We start from the raw sequence: 23,606 nt of genomic DNA on the forward strand, positions 1-23,606 counted from the left end.
GTAGGACTAGGCTCATAGGAAATAGAGCCTTGATGATGATAATGCCCTCTTCCCAGGCCAGCTTGGTGTGTGAATGTGAAAGGGACATTGAGAAAGTATCCAAGAAAGGTGAGCCCCACCCACCTTTGCTGTGCCAAATACCATTTGTAGGGAGCTACGCTAGTCCTGAGGTCTCACTCAGATGCCTTACCCTGGTCACTCTTACATAAAGCTTCCTTCTTAAAAGTTTTTGGCATTTGCATTTAGAACATGAAAATATTTTCTTTCATTTAGTTTCCATTTTCCCAAAATTTGGGGTTATTTTTAGGGGGGTACTGTTGCATTAGGTATGGGGTTAGATATTTATAAATAAACATAAAGAACTTTGAAATTGGTCATAAAGTACTCAATCTTCTGATATTAAGGTGGATGTCAGACACAAATATCTCTCCTGAAAGAAATACAAATGGCAGAGACCAAAGATGGTACAGGGTTGAGGTCTTGCATGTGGCTGATCATGCTTCATTACACCACCACTTGGTCTCCTAAGCATCACCTGATGGTGCAAGTAATCCAGAGTACTGCAGAGCCTAGCATTGAACTTCTGACTGAGTTGACCAAGAGTTGTCAGGAGTCTTTCCCCCATTCCCACTTCCTGAGCACTGCTCACCACTAAGACCTGCAAAGATAAATATAAATGATCAAAATTAATTAAACATCATTCGGCCTGTTTCCAATCAAAGAAAAGAAGTTTAAATGATCATTTTTGTTTTGTTTTGGGGTATACCTAGCAGTTCTCAGGGCTTACACCTGACTGGACTCAGGGACCATATGTGTTGCCATGGGTCAAAGCCAATTCAGCCGCATACCAGACAAGTACCCTGCACTATCTCTCTGGCCCCGATATTATATATAATTACATATAATTTTAATAAAAATAAATTTTATTCGTAGGATTCGTGAGGAAGATGATGTGTGTATGAGAGAGAGAGAGAGAGAGAGAGAGAGAGAGAGAGAGAGAGAGAGAGAATAATGAATAATGTGCTCAGGAGAGAGTACAGGCTTCTTTCAAAGGTGGAGAGAGCCCCAGTACACATCCCAGAGTGAAAGTATAAAAGTTCACATCTCAAGAGGGGAGATGCAAGCCATATGTGGTTGGGCACCAAGTTCCCAGCAACACCATGTGCCAGGATATAAGTTTTAGATATAATTGTTGTTTTGTTAATACTCAGTTTCTAACAAGCCTGTGGTGGCAGGGATTCTTTTGCTGCTAGCAACATAGGGACTTTCTGGAAAACAGTATACGCAAACATGCACCAAGTAAGTGCCTTTGAAACACTGAGGTGGATCCTGGATTCAGTATTGGGAGTCTTAATGACACAAATTAGCCCAGTGATTTACAGATGAAGACATTTCTTTCAACTCTGATGATAATGAAAAACAGAAAACAATAGCAATAGGAAATACTTGGAAGCAAAATACCTTTTGATTAGCCTATTTGATGGACTACATTATACAGCCCATAAAAATCATGTTCTGAAGGAATATTTTATGTGAAGAAAAGCTTTTCAAAGTTACATGATGTGAAATGGGCAAACATGTATTCAGCTATAAGCTATAAATATAGTAAGATTACAATTATTTATGAAGTCTATCTGTGCATGTTTCTCCATGGAAAAAAGACAACAGTGGGGAATATACTGAATTATTGCCCATGTTAGCAGGATGTGTGGCTTCCGGATGACTTGTTTTTTTTATTTACATCTTCCTAGTCTCATCTTATTATGGCATGTGTGATATCCCGTGACAGGAATGAAAAGTAGTCCCTGACTCTCCAGCCGTGACTCCCTGTGGATCCATTTTCCCCATCAGCTCTCTATCAACTCCCAAGTGTCCCTAGGTGCTGCTTTTCTCATGGGTCTTGTCTTTGCTGGCTAGTCAGAGCCATGTGTAACTTGGACACGACATGCCACTTGCTTGGTCAAGGAGAAATTCAAAAGAAGCCATTGCTGCCATTGATGGCTCTGGTACCCCTGGCCTGGACTGTAGACTCTGTGCTCAGACCCCATTTCAGGGCCTGCATGGCATACACTGTCCCTGGACTAAGGGAGTGGGTACAGAAGCATCAGGAAGGACATAGCACACATAACATTCAGCAGGCTGTTTCAGGGTTACTGCCATCAACTTTCCAGCTCTGTAAGATAAAGGTTTTTGCAGTGATAGGAAAAAAAACTTTTGAACTAATTTAAAAATAAAAGTCTCTCCCCTGTTCCAAAAAACAAAAAAAAATTACGAATTGTACAGAGAGTTAGTACAGTTGGTAGGACACTTGTCTTACATGCACTCAATCCTTGGCTCTCCATGAGTGATCCCTGAGTACAGAACTAGGAGTAAACCCTGAGCACCTTCTGGCATGGACCCCCACCATCACCAACAACAAATGTCTCCCCAAATAATAAAATAAATAATAGTCTCCTTCAGTTTGGTTACTCTCTAATTTTTGGTTACATTTTAATTTTTTTCGGGCCACACCCATTTGATGCTCGGGGGTTACTCCTGGCTAAGGGCTCAGAAATTGCCCCTGGCTTGGGGGGACCATATGGGACGCTGGGGAATCGAACCCTGGTCCTTCCTTGGCTAGTGCTTGCAAGGCAGATACCTTATCTCTAGCACCACCTCGCTGGCCCCTACATTTCAATTTTTAGGTCAAAGGAAAGAAGACACACAGAGAGAAAAAAAGCAAATTAACTCTAAATCTATTGCCCTGGCACCTTTATGCTTCATACATAAGAGAAAGATAATTTATCTTTGTATGTGTCAACCTGGTGCTATAAATGCTGTATGAACTCTCCTCGTTTAACCCTCAGAGAAGTCCCAAGGATTGAGCATGCCTTCCATGGCCACAATCCAGAAGTTGAGTGGAGAGTGGGGCTGGAGCAGTAGCATAAGTGGTAGGGTGTCTGCCTTGCATGCATTAACCTAAGATGAACCACTGTTCAATCCCCTGGTGTCCCATATGGTCCCTCAAGCTAGGAGCAATTTCTGAGTGCATAGCCAGGAGTAACCCCTAAGTGTTACCGGGTGTGGCCCAAAAAACAAAAATAAATAAAAAGAGAAGTTGAGTGGAGGGAGAAGCATGGCTTTTCAGTGGATTTGAGCCCAGATCCCATGCTGATCCCATCTACCTTTGCCTTCACATAATTCTGTTCTGCCTGGAATCCTGCTGGATTGTAGGTTAAAAAAATTATTTTGTAATAAATAAAAAAATATTATTAAAAATCATTTTGTATAAAGGACAAGAGAGCAATAGAGAGAAAAAAAGAGAAAGAAATGTCTGTTAGAGGATGAAGAAAGATGGGAGGGAGGAAAAGAGGGAAGGAAACTGGGGATAGAGGTGGCGGGAAATATGCCATTAGTGAAGGATGAGTATTGGATATGGTATGACTGAAACTCAATCATTAGCAACTGTGAATATCATGGTGATTCAATTTTAAAAATGCTTAATTAAATAAAAGCCTTTGGTATTCATGGCCCTTTGCATCTTTATCTCATACACTCTCATTTCTATTCTGATCTTGTTTTATGCTGATAGTTCCATTTAACACCACTTGCTTTCTCTTTAATTCTATCAGAGTGGAAACAAGGTGTCCATCACTACCACCCCATTTGAAAACACATCCATCAAAACGGGACCAGCCAGAAGAAACAGCTATAAGAGCCGGATGGTGAGGCGGAGCAAGAAATCAAAGAAAAAAGAAAGTCTGGAAAGGTGAATGAAAGCAGAATTCTTGGTACATACCATGTTGGAAGAAATTTATTCCTCCAGTGATGGCAATGCTTGCTCATGAAAAGATCCATTTCTCCAAGGATTCTAGGCAATGGGGCACACATTTATATATTAAGTTCCTATCCAAACTACCATTATATTTCATAACTAAAAAATATTGCATCATTGTCAGATTTAGCTGCCATTTCCCCAGGTGTGCCCTGAAAGAAACTCACAATTTTAAGCTTCTTGACTCCATTGCAGTTGAGCAGCATTTGAGGAGCCAGACCCTGAGGGAACACTTAAGGGACGATCTCCATTCCTTAATGTCCTTTACATCACCTAAACACAGACAGTTGGTATTTTACATTTAAATAATCTTCAGTATTGTGTTTTTTAAAGACTCCTAATAAGCCAAAAAATAAAATGGCTTTGATTTAACGACTAAAAATCTTGTTTGAATATTTGTGTTCTGCAGCCTAGGAAGCTTTAGGAGTTTTCACTCTCTTTTAGATGCTGGCAGGATGCCTCTGTCTTTCTTACCATGTGGGTCCTTCATTACTTGCCAGGCAGTTACCTGAGGAGCTCCCTGTTTGAGGTCTGAGCAGCCCTCCTGAACCCACTTAGATTCTGATACTATTCAAAGGAGATTTTGATAGAAGTGTGAAATAAATAAATCATCCAATGAAAAAGGAATGCTTACTGACTCTAAAAGACTCAAAGAAGGAAAAAATGTTATATTTTTGTTTTGTCTTTTTTGGGTTTGATTTCTGGGCCACACCCAGCAACACTCAGGGGTTACTCCTGGCTTTGCGCTCAGAAATCACACCTGGTAGGCTCAGGGGACCATATAGAATGCAAGGATTGAGCCCAAGGTTGGCTGCCTACCTTACTTGTTATGCTATCTCTCTGGCACCAAAGAAAGAAAAATGTTATATTTCTTTGCATGACCCAGGTGTAAACAGTATTTATAATGTAAAGTAAAACAGTAGTCTTTTTCTAACCAAAATTTTTGGTTCAGCTCTATTGGGAAGGATAGAAAATGAGAAGTCTATTTGGTGAGAAGGTATAAGTGTTGTATAAGAGTTTACCACTCAGAACTGAAAATTAAAAATTTGGGGCCAGAGAGATAGTAAAGGAGCATGGACACTTACAAACTCAGGTTCAATCCAAAGCACTGAATATGGTGAACTGCATTAGAAGCCCACATGAGCTATACTTAAACACATGGCTAGGTGCGGCCCAAATTGCCTACCTTCCAAATAGTATGAGTGCATATTTACCAATATGAAGGTAAATGATAAAAGAAATGACAGAGAAAGTAGAGTTTCTCTGAGAGATGGGCAGAAAGCAGAATATGGTATAATTATTACTTTGTCATGATATGCTTATAAAGCTATTTGACTTCGCGGGACCACAGAGATAGTACAGCAGCTAAGGGAATTGTCTTGAATGCAGCCAAGTCAGGGTCAATTTCCAGCATTTTATTCTTTAAATCCCACCAGAAGTTGATTAGTGAGTGCTGAGTCTGGAGTAAGACTTGAGCACAGCTGGTTTTAGATGTGGTTTCCAAACCAAAACAACAACAGAATCACAACTATTTGATGCTTCAACCCAAGTATATTTTCAGTTTCATTAATATCAATACATGTAGAGATTTTTGTTTTGCTTTGAGACTGCAACTAGTGTTACTCAGCGGTTACTCCTGGCTCTATCCTCAGGAATCACTACTAACAGGTCTCAGAGACCATATTGGATGCTGGAAATAGAACCTGTGTCAGCTGCATGTAAGGCAAGCACCTTACCCACTATACTATTACTCTAGCCCCAGATCTTTTTATTTTCTGCTGTATTGTGTGTTTTTACTTGTACTTTATGGATATGCTCTTTTTAAAGGGTCCAAGTATTGGTGTAAATATGGTGCATGCTCTCAGCTATTGCAGAATGTAGTCACCTGTGCTTATAACCATCTGCAGCTACATCTTTTGCTTTAAGATGTGCTCATTGAGCTCTCAATACACATTTGCTTCTGTTGCTGGGGCCTGCTGCCCTGCTGATAGGTTAATCTTCAGTTCACCTTTCTCAGGTTTTCTATGTAAATGTAAAGCCTATACTGTCATTAGGAATATTGCAGAGCCTGTGATAGAATCAGCACAGCAGACAGTGTCGGGAGATAGATCCTCTGCCCTGTGTATCACCATTTTAGAATTCTCTGTCTGAGATGCCAATTTTTCTTCCATAGAGTTCCTTTGCATTATCTCTTTTTTTGTGTATGTGTGGTTTTTGGGTCACACCCGGCTGTGCTCAGGGGTTATTCCTGGCTCCAGGCTCAGAAATTGCTCCTGGCAGGCATGGGGGACCATATGGGGCGCCGGGATTCAAACCGATGACCTCCAACATGAAAGACAAACGCCTTACCTCCATGCTCTCTCTCCGGCCCCTGCATTATCTCTTAATTAAGTGGTATCCATATATCTGGGGGGATAATACTCAGGATCTTTCAGGCAGAAAACACCCTCATAAACCTGACACATCCACAAAGGTATTTAATATCTTTCCACGTCATTATTTTTCCCCCAGTCCTTTAAAGTGCTAAGAATAAGACATCTCCTTTGCATGCTATCAACGACTTAAGTTGTAACAAAAAGCTTTTACTTCTTTTTCTGCTGCTTTGGGCCATGTTTGGTGGTCTCTGGAGGATCCTGTCAAATGAGAGGCAGTACTTGACTAAAATAGAATGTTAGGGGCCAGAGCTATAGCTTTCTGGGCTAGAGCTCTGGTTTTTCATGCTGGAAGTCTGGGTTCCATCTCACCACCACCGCCACCATCACCACCACCCGGATACCACCAAGATTGAGCAGAGCTGGTAGTAGCACTTGAGCACCACTAGATGTGGTCCCTAACTCTTCTCCAGTCCTCATTTGTGTGCTGATCGCCCACATTCTGTCTCACCATGTCTCACTCTTTTCTCTAGGAGGAGGTCCCTCTTCAAGAAACTCACCAAGCAGCCTTCTCCTTTACTCCACACCAGCCGAAGTTTCTCCTGCTTGAACCGATCCCTTTCCTCAGGGGAGAGCCTCCCAGGCTCCCCCACCCACAGCCTGTCTCCCCGGTCTCCAACGCCCAGCTACCGCTCCACACCTGACTTCCCATCCGGTAAGTTAGTGAGGGTCTGGAAGGACAGGGAGTGTTGAGAGATGTTAGAGCAGAGTCAGCAAGTGGGGTCAGCTTCTGTTCCCTTGGAGAAGTCTGGGTCTGGGGAGGGAGGATGCAAGGTTTTCTTTGAGATAGGTCCTAGGTTATGATGATAATGAAATGTGATTTCCTTTCTAAATCGTCTGCATCCCAAATTAGGATATATAGTTTCTTTTACTTTAGAGGGTTCCCTTGTCTTTCTCTTCTCTTTTTTTTACCCTCTATATTTCCTAAGTGGAACTATTTTATTTAAGACATAGTACAGGAGCCAGAGCAATAATAGCACGGCAGGTAGGGTGACCTGGGTTCAATCCCCAGCATCTCATATGGTCCCCCATGTCCACAAAGAGTATATATGTCCCTGAGTATAGAACTAGGAATAAGCCCTAAGCAATACTAGGTATGACCCCTAAAATAATAAAAATAATAAATGTATAATGACTTAAAGTTTGGCATAGAAGAGGCCTATCTGAGATGTATTTGTCTATTAGTTAGATTCTAAGATGCTTTTCTAACTTTTGCCTAACTTCATCTAAAGCAGTTTGGGCTGAATTTTTGACAGAAAAGGGAACTGACCCTCCATATTCATTTCACTCTATCATTCTATTTTCTCTCCTTAGGTACTAACTCCTCCCAGAGCAGCTCCCCAAGCTCCAGTGCCCCCAATTCTCCAGCGGGCTCAGGACACATCCGGCCCAGCACCCTACATGGCCTGGCCCCCAAACTCAGTGGACAGCGGTACCGCTCTGGACGGCGCAAGTCTGCTGGCAGCATCCCCCTTTCGCCGCTGGCCCGGACACCCTCTCCGACCCCACAGCCCACTTCCCCGCAGCGGTCTCCATCTCCCCTGCTGGGACACTCACTGGGCACAAGCAAGGTAGCCCAAGCCTTCCCCAGCAAGATGCACTCCCCACCTACCATCGTGCGCCACATTGTGCGGCCTAAGAGCGCAGAGCCTCCTCGCTCACCTTTGCTCAAGCGTGTACAGTCGGAGGAGAAGCTCTCGCCTGCCTATGGGGGTGACAAGAAGCACCTTTGCTCCCGCAAGCACAGCCTGGAGGTCACACAGGAAGAGGTGCCGAGGGAGCAGGTCCCCCGAGAGGCCACTGTGCAGAGCCTGGAAGAGAATGTATGTGATGCGCCCTCACTGAGCCGGGCACGGCCTGTGGAGCAGGGCTGCCTGAAGCGCCCTGCTGCCCGCAAGCTGGGCCGGCAGGAGTCTGTTGATGACCTGGACCGGGAAAAACTGAAGGGCAAGGTGGTGACCAAGAAACCCGAGGGCCTCCTGGACAAACACGAAATACAGCATCCCAAGGCCCACGGCACCAGTGGTGACTCAGAGAACCTCTCGACCTCCCGGCTGGAAGACAGAGAGAAGGTATATGCAAAGGCACCAGAAAGGCCGAGCCCTTTTGAAAACAAGCCAGTGCTGCAGGAGGCCACATCCCTGGGTAGCCTGCTGAAGGATGCACTACACAAGCAGGCCAGCGCACGGGCCAGCGAGGGGGCAGCCTCAGACAGGCCAGTACCCCCTGAGCACAGCCAGGCCCCCGGAGACCTCAAGCGACCATCCACACCAGGCTCACTCCCAGACAGCCTAAGCCCCTCCACTGACAGGGCCTCTTCCAGGAAGGTGGGGGACAGTTCCGAGAAGGGCTCTCAGGCCAAGGAGTGTCCCCGCTGTGAGAAGCTCGACAGCCGGCTGGCTAGCCTGGACTACCTGCGGAAGATGATGTCTCTGGAAGACAAAGAGGACAGCCTCTGTCCAGGACTCAAGCCCAAGATGGCCTGTGGCACCCACGAGGGCCTGTCTGGGAGCTCTGTCCGGCCCGTTGGGGCCCAGCAGGAGTCTCTGACTGCCTCCGAAGGCCGAGCTTTCATAGCCAGTGCCCATGGAGCCCAGGTGAGCACCGGCCCCTTTGTTCCGCTAAAGAGCCTGAGTGGCCGGGCAGATGGCGGGGCTGAGAAACCAGGCTTGGTCCCCCCTGAGTCACCCATCCGCAAAAGCCCCTCTGAGTACAAGCTGGAAGGAAGGTCCATGTCATGCCTGAAGCCCATTGAGGGCACACTGGACATTGCTCTTCTATCTGGACCCCAGACCTGCAAGGCTGAGCTATCTTCCCCAGAGCCCACCCTGAGCCCCTGCCCAGGCAGTGAACTTGACCCCTTGGGGTTCCCTGCCCTACCCAGCAGTGGGGGCAAGAAGGGCGAAGCCTCAAGCCAGAGGGAGCCTCCCCCATCCAACTTTAGGGTAACTAAATCCGTCCTGCTGGAGCCCCGGTTTGCACCCACCAGCCGCAGCCTCCAAGTCTCCTCAGCAGCGGCTCTTCCTGAGGCTGAATCACGGAGAGACAAGAGGGGACCCCAGGCTGCCCGGACCCCTGCTCTGCTTGCTGAAAGTCCTGCCCCGTGCCGAGAGGCTAGCTCCTTTCCAACGCAAAATCAATACATGGCTGGGGATCTGGCCAGAGCAAGGGGCTCACTTTCCACTACAGGAGTCCCCTCAAGAGAGAAGGGTGGCCCAAGAGACTCTTCCGAAGGGGGCCTGTCCACCCCCCGAAATGAGGGCCCTGTTCTGAGAGCTGTAGGCCACCGAGAAGTCTCTACTGACCTGTCTTCTCCAGATACTGCTCGAGCCAATGACAGCTCCAGAAACAACATCTCAGTGGGCAGGGCCCACCCCCAGGAGTCTCTCACAGAGCGACAGGCCATGGGGAAAACCTGTGGACCTGGAGGAAAAGCACACCCCAAGGAGATGAGGCCACTTGCCAGGGAGGAGTCAGCAGGGGCCCCTGGTGAGCATGTGCTGGACAAGGGAAGAAGTGGCCTGGACTCCAGACTAGATGCCTCTAGCACTGCCAGTCACTCTCTACAGGCACCAGTATCTGGGGCCAGCAAGAGTGAAAAACTCATTGGGGGACCCTCTTTGCCAAAAGACAGCCCCAAGGAGCCTGAAAGGAAAGAGCAGCCTTTCCCAAAGCAGGTCAGTGGTGGCTTTCAGCCCCCGCACACCATCACCAAAGAACCCCACAGCCAGGTCGTACGGCCTCCCTGCAGTACCCCGAGTCTTTCTGCTCCTGGCCGGGAGCTGAGCAATAGTCCCAGCACTGCAGAGCCAGGCCCCGGCCTCCTTCACACTCCCAAACCCACGGCCATACACGGTGCAAGCAGTAGCCACAAGCCTCGGCCTGGCCCTGATGTAGGACCCCCAAAGTCAAAGCACTCAGATAGGCCTGCCTTCTCCCAGAAGCTGGGTGCTGTGGCCATGGGGGGCAGAGAGCCTGGTACTCCATCCCGTGCTGTGTCTACCACTCCAAGCCGAGAGGTGAAGGACAGCAGTAAAGGGGTTCAGGATGCCCTCCCTGCCACCCCAGTCTCCCACAAAGCAATGGGTGCTGCCTCCCAAGGAGGAATTGGCTCACCCCTTGCACAGCTTTCAGAGGCAGGTACCCTAGATACCAAACTGAAGTCCACAATGGGTGGGCGCCCCTTGGAGGCACTGGAGAAGCAGCTGCCAAAGCCAGGACACTCAACAGGGAGTGAGTCCACAGACCCTGCAGTCGCAGTTGCCAGTGAGAAGCACACCCTGTCTCCAAAGCATCCCAAACCATCCACTGTGAAAGATGGCACCTCTCTCTGCAGACAAATGGACAGGAGCCCCAGTCCCCAGACTGCAGTCACCACAGACCGGAAATCTGAAGGGAAGAGAGGCACAGAAGCACTTTATGTCATGGCCGATGGTGGTAGGCTGGAGGCCAACCATCCCCAGACACAAGGAGAGACCAGGTTGCTCGGAGTAGAGAGGCCACCAATGGCTGGGCCCAAGGTCTTCCCAGAGACCAGAGGGAAAGGCGTTGGGCCCCAGAAGCCCCTGACTGAGGCTGCCAAGCCAGGCAGCCTGAAACGGTCACCCTCAGCTACCGGGCAGAGCTCCCTCAAATCTGCAGCCCTCCCCGAGAAATCTCTGAGCTGCTCCTCCAGCTTTGCCGAAGCCAGAGCCGGTGCTGGGGAGGCCTCTGCAGCCAACACTGACCCCGCATCTGCTAAGGCCCATCGGGCTGAGTCCTCAGTCCTCGGACCCAGGGAACCAAGGAAATGTCTGCCTGGGGTGGAAGGCAGGACCCAGATGACCAAGAGTGACTCTCTGCCATCCTTCTGGAGCTCCATCTCCCTGGAGCCACCCCAATGTGGCCCCGGTGTGTTCTCAGGGGCAGCTGGCCACCGGGACAGGGCCTTGTCAGTCACTGCCAGCCCAGGAGATACCAAGGGGAAGGACATAACCCCAACTCAGTCACTGCAGCTGAGGAAGCAGAACACAGGCCGAGAAGGAGCCAAGCCAGGCCCTGCACACACGCCCAGCACTGAACGTCCCTTCTCCCTTTCTTCTGAAAAGGACTTTGTGGTGCGACAGAGGCGAGGGAAAGACAGTTTGCGGAGCAGCCCTCATAAAAAGGCCTCATAATGCAGCAGGCTTTCCCCTGCCACCCCCTTGAATGTGTAACTGTCTTCACTACCTGTCAGAACCAGCACTGTGTGGGCAAGTCCACAGGCCAAGCCTGGGGCTGGGGGAAGGATGAGAGAGGGAAGGAGAATACAGAGCAAAAGAGAAGAAGGCCTTCCATACCACCCCAATCGTAACCGGTGAAACTGCTACCAGATAGTGTTTGTACAAAAGGAAAAAGGAGGGGGAAAAAGACCCACAAAAACACAAGATACCTTTACAAGTTGAGTGTTCTTGAGGAGAAAGATTTCCTCTGTACATATCTAGCAACGTGTTTGGTTTGGGATGTAGAGTGTAAACCTTGCTGCTGATTGAATTGTTTACTATCTCTCTCTTTCTCTCTTTTTTGTTTTGTTTTTTTAAATAAGATTTTTTTTTTGCTTGACCACTTATCCTAAGATAGTCATGAAGCAAGAAGGTTAATGGGGGGTGCTAAAGTAGAGATGCACCCACCTTTCTGTGTAAACACGCCCACCTACATGTTTTGGTCTGTGGTTCCAGAGACTGTTTTAAGGCTCTATTTTTTATCAGTTCAGTCCTTCTAATTAAAATTTAAGAAGTGAACAAAAGCCCTAACTAGAGTAGACAGTATGTTGTAAATGTGTATTTTTGACCAGAGATTTTGATAGTACCATGTCTGGCTACCTATATTTTCAGATCAAAAACAAGAGCTCTTCTAACTCACTGCATGAGGAGATTGCCTCCAGTAGGAAGGTCTAGAGCAGAAGACAGTGGCCCCACTCATGTCTTGGTTATCCTAATGGACATCTTGATCCTGGGTTTCAACTGTCTGTTAAGCCAGTTGTCCTTGTCTGTGGGGTGTTTGTCGGTCATCACACTGGGTTGAGCTGGGAGCAGGCTCCCAACACAAGTCCACTTTATTTCTGTTCTTTCCTTTTTCCTTGTTTCTGCTCTTACACTCATAGTCTTGATGCTATGAGTCACTAGTCCAAGAAGCACACATTTCCTGGTAAAGTCCTGTACCAGCACTACTTCTTAACAAAAACGCAAAAATTGCTGGTCACACGCAAATCTGCTAGTACTTAGGTTGAGGATGAGCATTACGCATTGGAAGAGGTTTTAAGGTCTCTCTTTCTTTTCTCTCTCTCTCTTTTTTTTTTTTTTTGAGGAAAGGATAGGGCATAGATTTTGGCATCATAGCATATATATTTAGGAATAATCAGGACATCAGATACATTTTAATACATAGCTGGGGCCTTATGTTGTAGATGAAGCTTGCTGTTTTTTAGCAAGTTCCTGGGTTTCACATTCATTTCTGATGCATTGAGTAGCTCCATACTTTTCATAACATGATCTCTTTATTTGTATGCAAAAATTTACTGTATTAATAAAGAGCAGCATTTTTGTAACAAAAAAAAAAAGACTTGTTGGAGCTATTTGGTGCTTGAATGTGGCTGTCCTTTTTACTTTTGCTAAAGCCTTATTTAAATTTTGTATACCATGAAATATGTAGATTTTGTCAAATCATTTTAGTGCTGGGGGGGTTCTTTGTTTTTATGTTGCAGTTTTCCTGGTAACTTGTTTTGTACTATAAGATGGCACTCACTGACATAAGTAGTAAGGCACTAAGAGAAAATGCGCACAGATAAGTATTTATACCATGCTTGGGATCTATAGAAGAATTTTTTTGTTTCATTTTGTAGAGGAAAAAATTACCAATAAATACTAATCTCACACCCAGACCCCTTCGGGGTGACTTAGTGTTTCAGGCGATAAAATTATTCACCAAGCACAGCATCATCTTAGAGCCCTGTGGATTGTAAATCATTTAGTGTGGCTGTAAACGCAGCTCCAGGAACAAAGGCATAACTTAACCAAATGCTTGGTTGTCCTTTATTGTAAAATGAGTTGGCAGTAGCAAAAAAATAAAAATCAAGTCTCCTTTTTGTCCCCCAACATTTTCCCCATGTAGTTTTAGCCATCCTCCATCACTGTGTTGTGAAATAGTAGAAGAAAAAAAATATTTTACATAAAGTGCATTTCAAAAGTAGTTTGAACAATTATATTTCTCTCTGTGTTAGATGGTTGTCATAACCCAACCCATCTGTACAGACATCAAAACAGGTGTTTGGAGGTAGTTCATGGTTTACAGCCTTTGCTTTTTAACTGTCCATTTTTTCTTTAAAGCACAACTAGCTGCTTGTTTACAGATGATATTTTTATGTATATTTTGTACAGTGTATTATCTTTTTTTTTTTTCGCCAAATATGTTTTGCATTCTGGATGAGTAAAGAGTACCTAAGATTGCATTCATGTAAAACCTGTTTGTTGTTGTAAACCTCTCCAGTCAGCTGGTAGAAATTCTCCTGTGTTCTCTTTGGTCGGTCTCCTGTGATTGTAAAATGTGCTCCTTAGTAGTACTCCCAGCTGTAGACTTACCAGCTTAAAAGTTTGTTAGGATCTGTGCAATAAAGTGTTTGCAGTCTTATTTTCTCTAAGAAATACCCAATGGATGTCATAATTGTTGTATATTGAACAAATATTTATACTTATGCAGTCGCATAACATTGAAATAAAATTTAGCATGAAAAGATAATGGCTAATAAATTTTTCCCATACACACATTTAGACACTTGTAATATGTGACTAAATATACTTTATGTCAAGGAAAAGGTGAATTTTGAAGATTATTTTAAACCTAGAGGAAAAATGTGCATTCTTCAGAATTGCCTTCCTGTAACTGCTTCCTGTATCTGTTTTTTAACTATACCTGCCTGTACTCCAGGCTGTTCTGGCTCTGTGCTCAGGTATCACTCCTGTCAGGGCACAGGGACCCCCATTTGGTGCCATGGATGGAATCTAGGTTACCCATGCAGGGCAAGCACCCTACCTGATGTATCACTCTGGCCCCTCGTTCCTCTTCTCGGCTGCTTCCACAGCTCATCATCTTCTCTTATCTTCTGAGCAAAAGAAGTGTCTCATTCATGACATCACCTCCAGGTAACCCCACACTTTGCACCATCACTTATTATGACCTCCTACTATTCCTCCTCTTCTGTGCCCTTCCTTTCAGAAAAACCCTTTGGACAACATTTTTTCTCAGTGAAGATTTACTCTTGAAATACCTCATCCTTTGCCTTGCTCACTGCCCCCAAAAGGTCATTATGACAACTACATGAGTCCACATCTTCCCTTTTAAGATATTTCACATTTAAACTATCTTCAAATCCCAGCTTGCTCTGACACTCCAGTCTCTTCAGCCGTCTCTTACCTGATTGTCTCTTTCCAAATCATGTCCTCCTCTATCCCTTCAAATGGTGTTTTCCGGGATTCATTCTGGTTAGTGGTCTTTCTCTCTGCTCTCTCTGAGTATATTCATTGGGCTTTCTTTCAGACACTGTAAAATCACCCCACGCGCCATATCTTCAACTCCAGGTGAATGAGTCTGAATCAAGATCACACATGATATCATCCAAATCAGGCTGAGGGTGAAACACGTGTAGCCTGGGAGTCTTCTACCTTGTGTAGAGAGCAAGCTGCCTGCTACTGCTGTTTTTATTGAGTACTGAGAACACCCCTGGGTGGGGCAGCAAGGACAGATAGCTCAGGCTATCCTGAGCCAGTCCCACCCAGGATTACAAGTAAAACAATCTTTGTTTTGGGGTAAATCCAAGTTGTAAACAAACATACAAAGGAATTAGGGATGATCTTTGTTTTAGGTAAAATGAGGTGTAACCTAACAAGACACTTCAAAGTCATTGTTTAAAAGTGCATCCCATTTCATTCTGAATCCTGTGCTATCATATATTGCACTTTATTCCTTAGCTCCCCTTTAAGACAGATCCCTGACTTCTCCCTCCCTGCTCCTTTCTCCCTTCACAGCTGAGTAATCAAGCTCCACCTATTTTCCACAAAATTCCATCCCCACTCACTGCTTCATTGTCAACTTCTTTATTTTTTTATCATGGTCTCTCTTAATCAACAAAGATCCCCATGTCTTTCTGCCTTTTGTGTTTCTATTCTAAGACTAGGTACAGAGGCATTGTAAATACAAATTTCCTGAGATGAGTAGAAAATAAAAGGAAATGTTAGTGGCTGTTCCTGTGGCATGTTTACAGGGAGCTCAGAGCCACAATATATGATTTATGGGCATTATCTCATGTAATCTCTATGCCCTTTGACCCATGTGCTGCCTCTTCATATAAATTCAGAAACTGGAGCTCAGACAGAAAAGTTAAGTGAATTACTCATGATTGGTAGAATTGCAGCCAGTCTGGATAACCCATCCTCAATCACTTACCATCAAACAACTTTCTGTAGCCCTCACCCTCTCTGTTATGTTTGGACTCTCTCATTGGAGTCATTAGCATCAGTGCCTGTAGAGAACACAGAGCTGCATCTCAATGCTTTCTAGATTTCAAAGTAAATTATATTATAAAGTTGCAGGTTAACTGTGGGACTGGCAATCCCAAATCTCAAACACAGTAAATAAAAAAAAGTGCTTTTAAGGAGGATATTTCCTGTGCACTATGTCTTACCAGCTAAATCTGATCCATAGAGGGTAAAGATTTGATATATATGGTTGTTGCTCCCACACCACTTCCTAAAATGCCTAAAGTATTGTAAAGCTAGGTCTTAAAACAAATGTCCATCAGCTTTTTCCCTAAGCTTGCCCAGAGATGGCTGTCAGCAATTGAGGTAAAGAATGAAGATGTGGGGCCATAGCGATAGCACAGTGGGAAGGCGTTTGCCTTGCACATGCAGGCGATCCAGGATGGACCTGGATTCGATCCCTGACACCCCATAAGGTTCCCCAAGCCAGGAGCTATTTCTTGGCACATAGCCAGGAGTAATTGCTGAGCTTCACTGAGTGTGCTCCCCCCCCCCCCCAAAAAAAAAGAATGAAGCTGTTTGTGAGGTTTGAAACAAACATGTTGCAGCTATCAAGTTTTCATTTTCAGATTGGAATCATCTGTCTTTATGCAGCACTGTCTGAACATCTTTCAAATACACATACTTGTGTCTCAGTGCTATGCTATAGTGACTTTTCTGCACTGGAGGTAGGTCTACTGTTGTGGGGAGTAGAGGTTATTTTCATGGAAGGTCATACTACACCTCAGTTCAGTGCGACCCTTTGGAGAAACACCAGCTCCAAGAGCTCATTCAAGAGGAGTACCATTGGATAAACTGTGACTCTGTGTCTGAAGAAAACAAGAGTGGACCTTCGAAAGCTTGAACTTGACTATTTGCCTTTAAAAAACAAAACCTTAGAAAATTTCACTTTTAATTTCTCTATATGTATGTCAATTCTCATAATCAATAACATTTATTCTACTTGTACTTTTGTGAAATCTGAAGTTCCTTTGAAGCATCCTATTCTGGTTCTTTAACACCTATGTTCTTTCCTGAACACATTTCTCCATACCTCTTGGCTTGCTTGCTTGCTCAAGCCTGTGTTCTCTCTTGAACACATATTTTCTCTGTCCTAGCATCATCCTAATTTCTTTCATTTAAAGTTATTTTCTTTTACAAAACAAATAATAAATCCTCACTTTTCTTAGGCCAGGAAAATGAATCAAAGGAATGGAGTTGATTTTTTGCAAGCAGGAGACCTAGCCCCGCATGGTTGGTCCTCTCAACACCATCAGTGGATGTTCCCTACAGTGTGCCTGGAGTGTCCCCCAGCTCCTTTGAATGTGGCTCTACTTTTTTCTTTTTTTTTTTTTCTGGTGTTTTTTTGGGTCACACCTGGCAGTGCTCAGGGGTTACTCTTGGCGCTATGCTCAGAAATAGCTCCTGGCAGGCTCTGGGGACCATATGGGACACTGGAATTCGAACCACTGACCTTCTGCATGAAAGGCAAACGCTTTACCTCCATGCTATCTCTGCTTTTTTAATTCCCACTATTTGGTCATTGAATACAAATTAGAAATACACAGGACAAAGTGAAAATAATTTAAATCACTGCAGTCCCATCAACCACTCTGCCATTCTGTGATTTCTATTTTTAATTTTTCCAAAAGTGAATTAATAGCACATATGTTGTTTTAAAGCCTGCTTTTGTGCTTACTATTAAATTGAAACTATATTTCAGTGTCTCAGAATATACATATTTGGGCAAGGTGCAACCAACAGTGCTAATCCTGTGTCTGCACTCCTGGCAGGGCTCAGGGAAACATCTGGATTACTAAGGATGGAATCTAGTCGATTGTATGCAAGGCAAGCATGTTACCCACTGTATTAGCTCCCCATCACCTAAAATATGTATTTATTTGATATCACTTGCAAGGGCATCCTGGCATCTTATTATCAGATGCACTATGCTATTTTCTCATGTGTTGGCAGTGAAGATTGAGAAAATTCTGCTTTTTAGTTCTTGGCATCATTTATCTCCAAAAAACCCTCTTATTCTCTCCCTTGTGTCAGGGGTTACTAAGTTTGTGGGTTTGAGTGTGTGTACTCACAAGATTTTGTTTTGTGTGTATTATTTGTACATAATGGTCACAATATCAAATCTTTTTTCTCCATTAACCCTTATGTGTTTTAGAGTTTATAACATTATTATAGCTCTATTCGGTCCATTATTTCCAATGTCTGTATAATACCTTATATGGGTGCCTTTCATATTTTACTTAATATTCACCCCATATAAATAACTTTGTGGTTAATATTTTTGTGGAAATGCAAACATTTCTTAGAATACACAATTAGAAAGAATTTGTGAATCTTATATTTAATTCCATTAACTATTCCCACATGCCCCTAAGATAGTTATTTACTATCTTAGTAATTTACTCCTCCATAACTAGAGCCTGAAATTCCTATGATTTCACATCCTATCTATGATATTGATCAGTCTTCTTTTTTCTAGCCTAATATGTATGCAATTTATCTCATTGAACTTGTGTTTCTCTAATTGCCATTAGATCTCCTATTGCTAATGTGTATAACATTGTTATAACTGAGAATGTCTCCCCACTTAATCATATCATCCCTAATTTGACCATATATTTATTGTTGGATATTCAGGCTGTTTCCAAGGGCAACAGAAAGAGGAAAAAGAGAAATTACAATTCTGTTATACATTCATGAGCCAATGAATGCATAAAGGTGAAGGAGTAGCTGAATGGATAATGTGTTCACCTTGGCCTATGCTTACTTTGCAGTATCTCAAATCATGTCTTGAACAGTCAAACATGTGACAATTAGCCTTGGAGGAGAAGAATGACTGGCAGATGTTCTGTTAAGGGTACTGCTTTATTTTTTAGAAGCAATAATAATTTATAAAAATATCTAGGTTTGGGGCCGGAGAGATAGCATGGAGGTAGGGTGTTTGCAAAGCATGCAGAAGGACAGTGGTTTAAATCCTGGCATCCAATATGGTCCCCCGAGACTTCCAGGAGCAATTTCTGAGCATAGAGCCAGGGATAATCTCTGAGTGCTGCCATATGTGACCCAAAAAAGGGGGAAAAAAAGAAAAATAATATCTAGATTCTTTTTCTGTTTCAGGGCTCATAGTACTGAGTAAATGATTTAAAATAAAATAAAAATAGATTTAATAAAAAGAGAGAAGGGCTTAGACACAGGCCTGTGGCCTGGACTGGAGACCAAAGAGACTAATACATCAGTTACCAAGTACCTCACCCTTCGCCTTGAAGCTCCTTAGTCCTGCCTTTCTTAATTTGTTAGGAAAAGTTTCCTTGTAGAACAGATATTTAGTTTACTTGATTCATCATATCTAGATGTGTCTCCTTGTGTATATAAAATATAGAAAATATGGGACTATATTTATGGCAGGATTTTGTTTGTTTTTCTTTGGGGGCTACACCTTGCAGTAATTAATCCTGACTCTAGGAGTCACTGAAGTGAGAATTAGGAGTCACTCCTAGAAGTGCTCTAGAGATCATATGTGGTGCCTGTGATTAAAGTAGAATCAGCTACATGTAGATCAGGCACTAAAACCTCTGTACTATCTCTCCAGGCCTACGACAAGGATGCACATAAAATAATTTGGCGGATAGTTCAGAACCAAGCCCAGACTGAATGAAACACAATAAAGAGGCATAGAGCATGGAAATTGAATGGTTCTGAAAATAAACCAGTGTCTTGGGGTTCTGGGAACCAAACTGTTGTGGTCCATTCCTTTGCAGCCTCCAAATGGTCCCCTCCCCACATTAGACATTCTACCAGTTTATCCAGTGGCCGAATCTGTTGCAACACCCAGGACCTCCAGTTGTGACTTGCTTAGAATTAACCAATTCTCCTGATGCAATACAAGTTAATTTTAGCTTCAGCACTTTGGGCAGACAGAAAAAAAAATTAATTCTCCTGCATCCCTAATTCACTTATGGAAACCTTTCAAAAGCCATTTATTTCACATTTTAAAAAAAACTTCAAAATTGCAAAAGACACTAATTGGGGGATTGAACAAAGTGGAATACTAGAACAGATCCCTGTCATGAAATTTTACAAGGAATGCCTGTGTTGATCTCTATTCCATACTTAGCTCTTGATGCTGTCTGCTGGTACCTACAGAAGGTATAATTTGCTCCTAGATTGTAGGAGTTACAGCTCACGCTGAGTCCTCTGTGATGGAAGGCGGTCAGCTTTTTATGGACCTCAATCCTATTTGCTTCAGTTCTCTTTGAAATTCAGGGTCAGCTCACTGAGCTACAACATGCAATAATGATACATTTCTATAGGAGAAGCTTGTCAGAACAGCAACAACATGCAATACATAAAACCAATAAACACACCATGTCTATAGATTCTATCCTCGTAACCAGGATAGAGCAATAAAATTGATAGCCGCCATCAAAGAGCTCCCTTTCTGACTTTGTAAGGTGAATTTACAGTTTCTTCAAACAGTAGAGCTGTCACAAAGCCTTACATCAGCATGCAATTATGGGGAAGAGTTTACCTTGCATGACACATGCCTGATAAATGAAAACAAGACATATACTCTCCCTTTTGCAAAAGCTTGGGATCCTGGTGTCTTTGGTGTGATAGAAACTGCATCTGTGATTGTCTATAGAATGTTTTGGTTTGCCAAATTGCATGGTAAATGTTACGGAGTACAATATAGCTAATTGGTGGGAGATTACAATGATTACTATTTCTTGTCTGGCTAAAAGTATAAAGGGAACTTAGTGGGTTGTCTCTGTTTGGTTTCTGAGAATGAATGTACCTCTTTTGAAGTAGATATCATATCCTAATGAATTGTCATTCCTAAAAATGAATTTATTGTTTTAAAAATATGAAGAATTTACCAGGAAATCATATTGCTGAAATTCAAGAGCCAATATAAGGCCAGCAAAATCCTACTAACTGGGGAATGGTGCTAGAACATTTAGTGATAAATGTGTGATGGTTCAAGAAGCAGCAGCAAAGGTGGAAACTAAGTCTAAAGATAGGTGGAGGAAGAATTAGGAGATAGTAAAACCCCAGGGTTTAGACACCAGGCCAAATGCCACAAATTATTAAACAAATTAGATGGAATATTTATGATTCCAACATGTTCTGAGCATGGATCAGGACCCATTGAACAATGACTCTTGCTTCTAGACCTCATGTTTATAGAATGGGATGAAGCAATGAAGAAACAAGACATACTGAAAGCCAGTGGAGCATCATATGTATGTGCATTTGGACAATTGGGATCAGGTCAACCATCAGGGCCCAGATCTTGAGGCTTGAAGGAACTGCCTCCTGAGATGACAGAGGTTGAAAAGTCCTGCCTTTCTTGGGGTATAGGAGTGAGGACTGTCCTCTAAATTTTCACTCCATTATCAGATCCCCTCAAGTATGATGGGAATGAATTAATTAAAAACGAATGAATTATGGTAAAATTTATGTATAAGGAGGCCAGGAAGGAAAGTCACATGACCAGTTTACTATTTTATGGTGGGAGTGCAGGCTAGAGACAGGCAAGATTGCAGGACAGAAAAAAACCCATTTGGATTTTACCAGTAGTAGGAATCATTAGTATTCTCATTAGAAAGTCAGAGAGAGAATGTATGATTTTTAAAAGTAAGAATGGGTCATATCAGGGAGGTCAAAGGGCTGGAGCACATGTTTTGCAGACTGGCAATCTGGATTTGATCTCTGGCAATTTATGGCCCTCTAGCATACCCTGAGCATCACTGGGTATGTCCCACTCAAAGAGTAATCACTGACTGCATAAAGAAGCAGCCTCAAGGCAGAGTAAAGAGCCCATGGGAGAGCTGGGGAGGTGGTAAAACAGGGAGAGCAACTACTCCTATGCTGAGCAATACCTTGCAGTCAAAAAGCTTCAGAGAAGGATCAAGGTGACCTTGTGTCCTCAAACTTCTGCCACCACCAGATCCTCTGGCATCATTCATGGATGGCTGCTTCTCCCATCCTCCTTCAGAGACCCAGAAAAGTGCTTCCCCCCACTAAAGCTTCTGCTCATGGATGGCTGCTTCTCCCATCCTCCTTCAGAGACCCAGAAAAGTGCTTCCCCCCACTAAAGCTTCTGCTTGTCTCTGCAAATGCTGGCAGATGGGTGTGCTGTGTAAGGCAGCACTGGGGACAAAATTCTATCTTCTTAAGAGGGCTGTGACCTGGCAAGGCCTCCCCTGGCAGGACACACAGAAATTGAGTCCTTGTTCTTCTTGCACATGGGAAAGAGAATGCTGTGAGCTTTGCAAGTAAGTTGAGTTGATGCAGGGGGTCAGAGGAAAGGAAGCTTACAGAAGATTTTCAATGCTTCTCTCTGTTTCAGGAAAAGGAAAGGAATGGTCACTACAAAGTACAACTAAGATGATTAATCTCAGGCCAATAGGTTGTCATCTGTGGACTAGGAGTTAGCTGAGAACACCCCCTGCCCCAATCCAAAGTCCTCAGGGTGGGAACAGAGAAAGTAAGAGAGACCCATCTTCTTGGTTATTAAAGTAAAATGAACACCAAAAATATCAACAGTGAAGAGGAATCCTATTTGGGTTCATTGTTTAAAAAAACTATCAAAACAAATAAAAATATTAAGTTAAACAAGGACATCAGAATTTGTTCTGATATAACATAATCATCACAAAATAGTTTTGTGGCCGTCCTGGAATGTGTTTACTCTTGGCTCTCTCTTAGAAGGGCTCAGGAACACATATGGTTGGTTACAGGGATGGAATTGAAATGATGTTGCCCAAAAGCAGGGCCAGTGCCTTACTTCCTATATTGTTTTTCCAGCTCCAACAGACTCTTAAAAGCAGGATAATTCCTTTAGCTTTTTTGGGGGGGATAGAGGGGGCGAGGCCACACCCGGTGATGCTCAGGGGTTTTTCTGGCTATGTGCTCAGAAATAACTCCTGGCTTGGGGGACCATATGGGACACGGGGGTGGGGGGGATCGAACCGCAGTCCCTCCTAGGCTAGCATGGGCAAGGCAGATGCCTTACCCCTTGTGCCACCACACCAGTTCCAATTCCTTTAACTTTTATTTCAAATATAGGTTTTAGCTTTTACTCAAAGTCTGACTACTGTGAACTGTTTTATTATAATAGTTATTATATTTAAAAAAAACAGTGCTTTGAAATATTTTATTTTAACTATGTTGTATGGTAAAACTTTATGGTTTGATTAAATACTTCTTTACCCTGCTTTATCCTTAACTAAGACCATCTGGAGTAACTAGTCTTTCCATTCAGTATCCTACCAGAAATAAAAAAACAAAAATTCCCCAAAGATTATAAAACATTTTAGTGACATTTTGTGTATCCTCTTCTCTATGTTTCATCCTGTATTTTCTGCCCCCCCCCTTTTTTTGAGGCAGAGGGGTAAATGGCAGTTGTCCTGAAGTCTCCACTGTTTTATACCTCTCTACTATGCCCTCAGGAAGACTAATAAATTCGTATTGGATGTTAAAATTCATCTGTCTTTGAAAGGCTATCAAATGTCTACATTATCATCACTAGCATATGATGAGTGCTAGAATTTAGTCATCATATTCAAAAGCAACCTCTGCACTGAGGAGTTATCTGTACTCTTGTCTGACAACATAGACTTCAACTGGAGTCCTTCATGGGCATTAGGTGTGGCCTTAAGGCTAAACCCTCATATAAATGGCTTCCCTGTCCTTTCTCTCCATTTGAATTCAGTGGCCTCTCCCTGCCTGTCACCAGGCTCCACCTTTACTGTGACCACAGCCTCAGCAGAAACTCCTCTCAGGAAGCCAGTGGTATATGTTCCTGGT

General features: G+C 43.6%; 1 protein-coding gene across 5 annotated transcripts in view; it reads left to right on the plus strand.

Moving 5' to 3' along the window:
* Nucleotides 1–13,998, plus strand: part of MAST4 (microtubule associated serine/threonine kinase family member 4) — a 646,820-nt gene extending 632,822 nt beyond the window's left edge. For all 5 annotated transcript variants that reach the window (XM_049768741.1, XM_049768745.1, XM_049768746.1 and 2 more), the window contains 3 exons: nt 3,612–3,748; nt 6,720–6,901; nt 7,561–13,998. In XM_049768741.1, coding sequence (XP_049624698.1) covers nt 3,612–3,748; nt 6,720–6,901; nt 7,561–11,402 — 4,161 coding nt within the window. In that variant the 3' untranslated portion in view covers nt 11,403–13,998. The remainder of the gene's footprint in view (nt 1–3,611; nt 3,749–6,719; nt 6,902–7,560) is intronic.
* Nucleotides 13,999–23,606: the final 9,608 nt, after the last annotated feature.

Source organism: Suncus etruscus, chromosome 2 (genome assembly GCF_024139225.1).
Source record: "Suncus etruscus isolate mSunEtr1 chromosome 2, mSunEtr1.pri.cur, whole genome shotgun sequence".
In the NCBI taxonomy this organism is placed as follows: Eukaryota; Metazoa; Chordata; class Mammalia; order Eulipotyphla; family Soricidae; genus Suncus; species Suncus etruscus.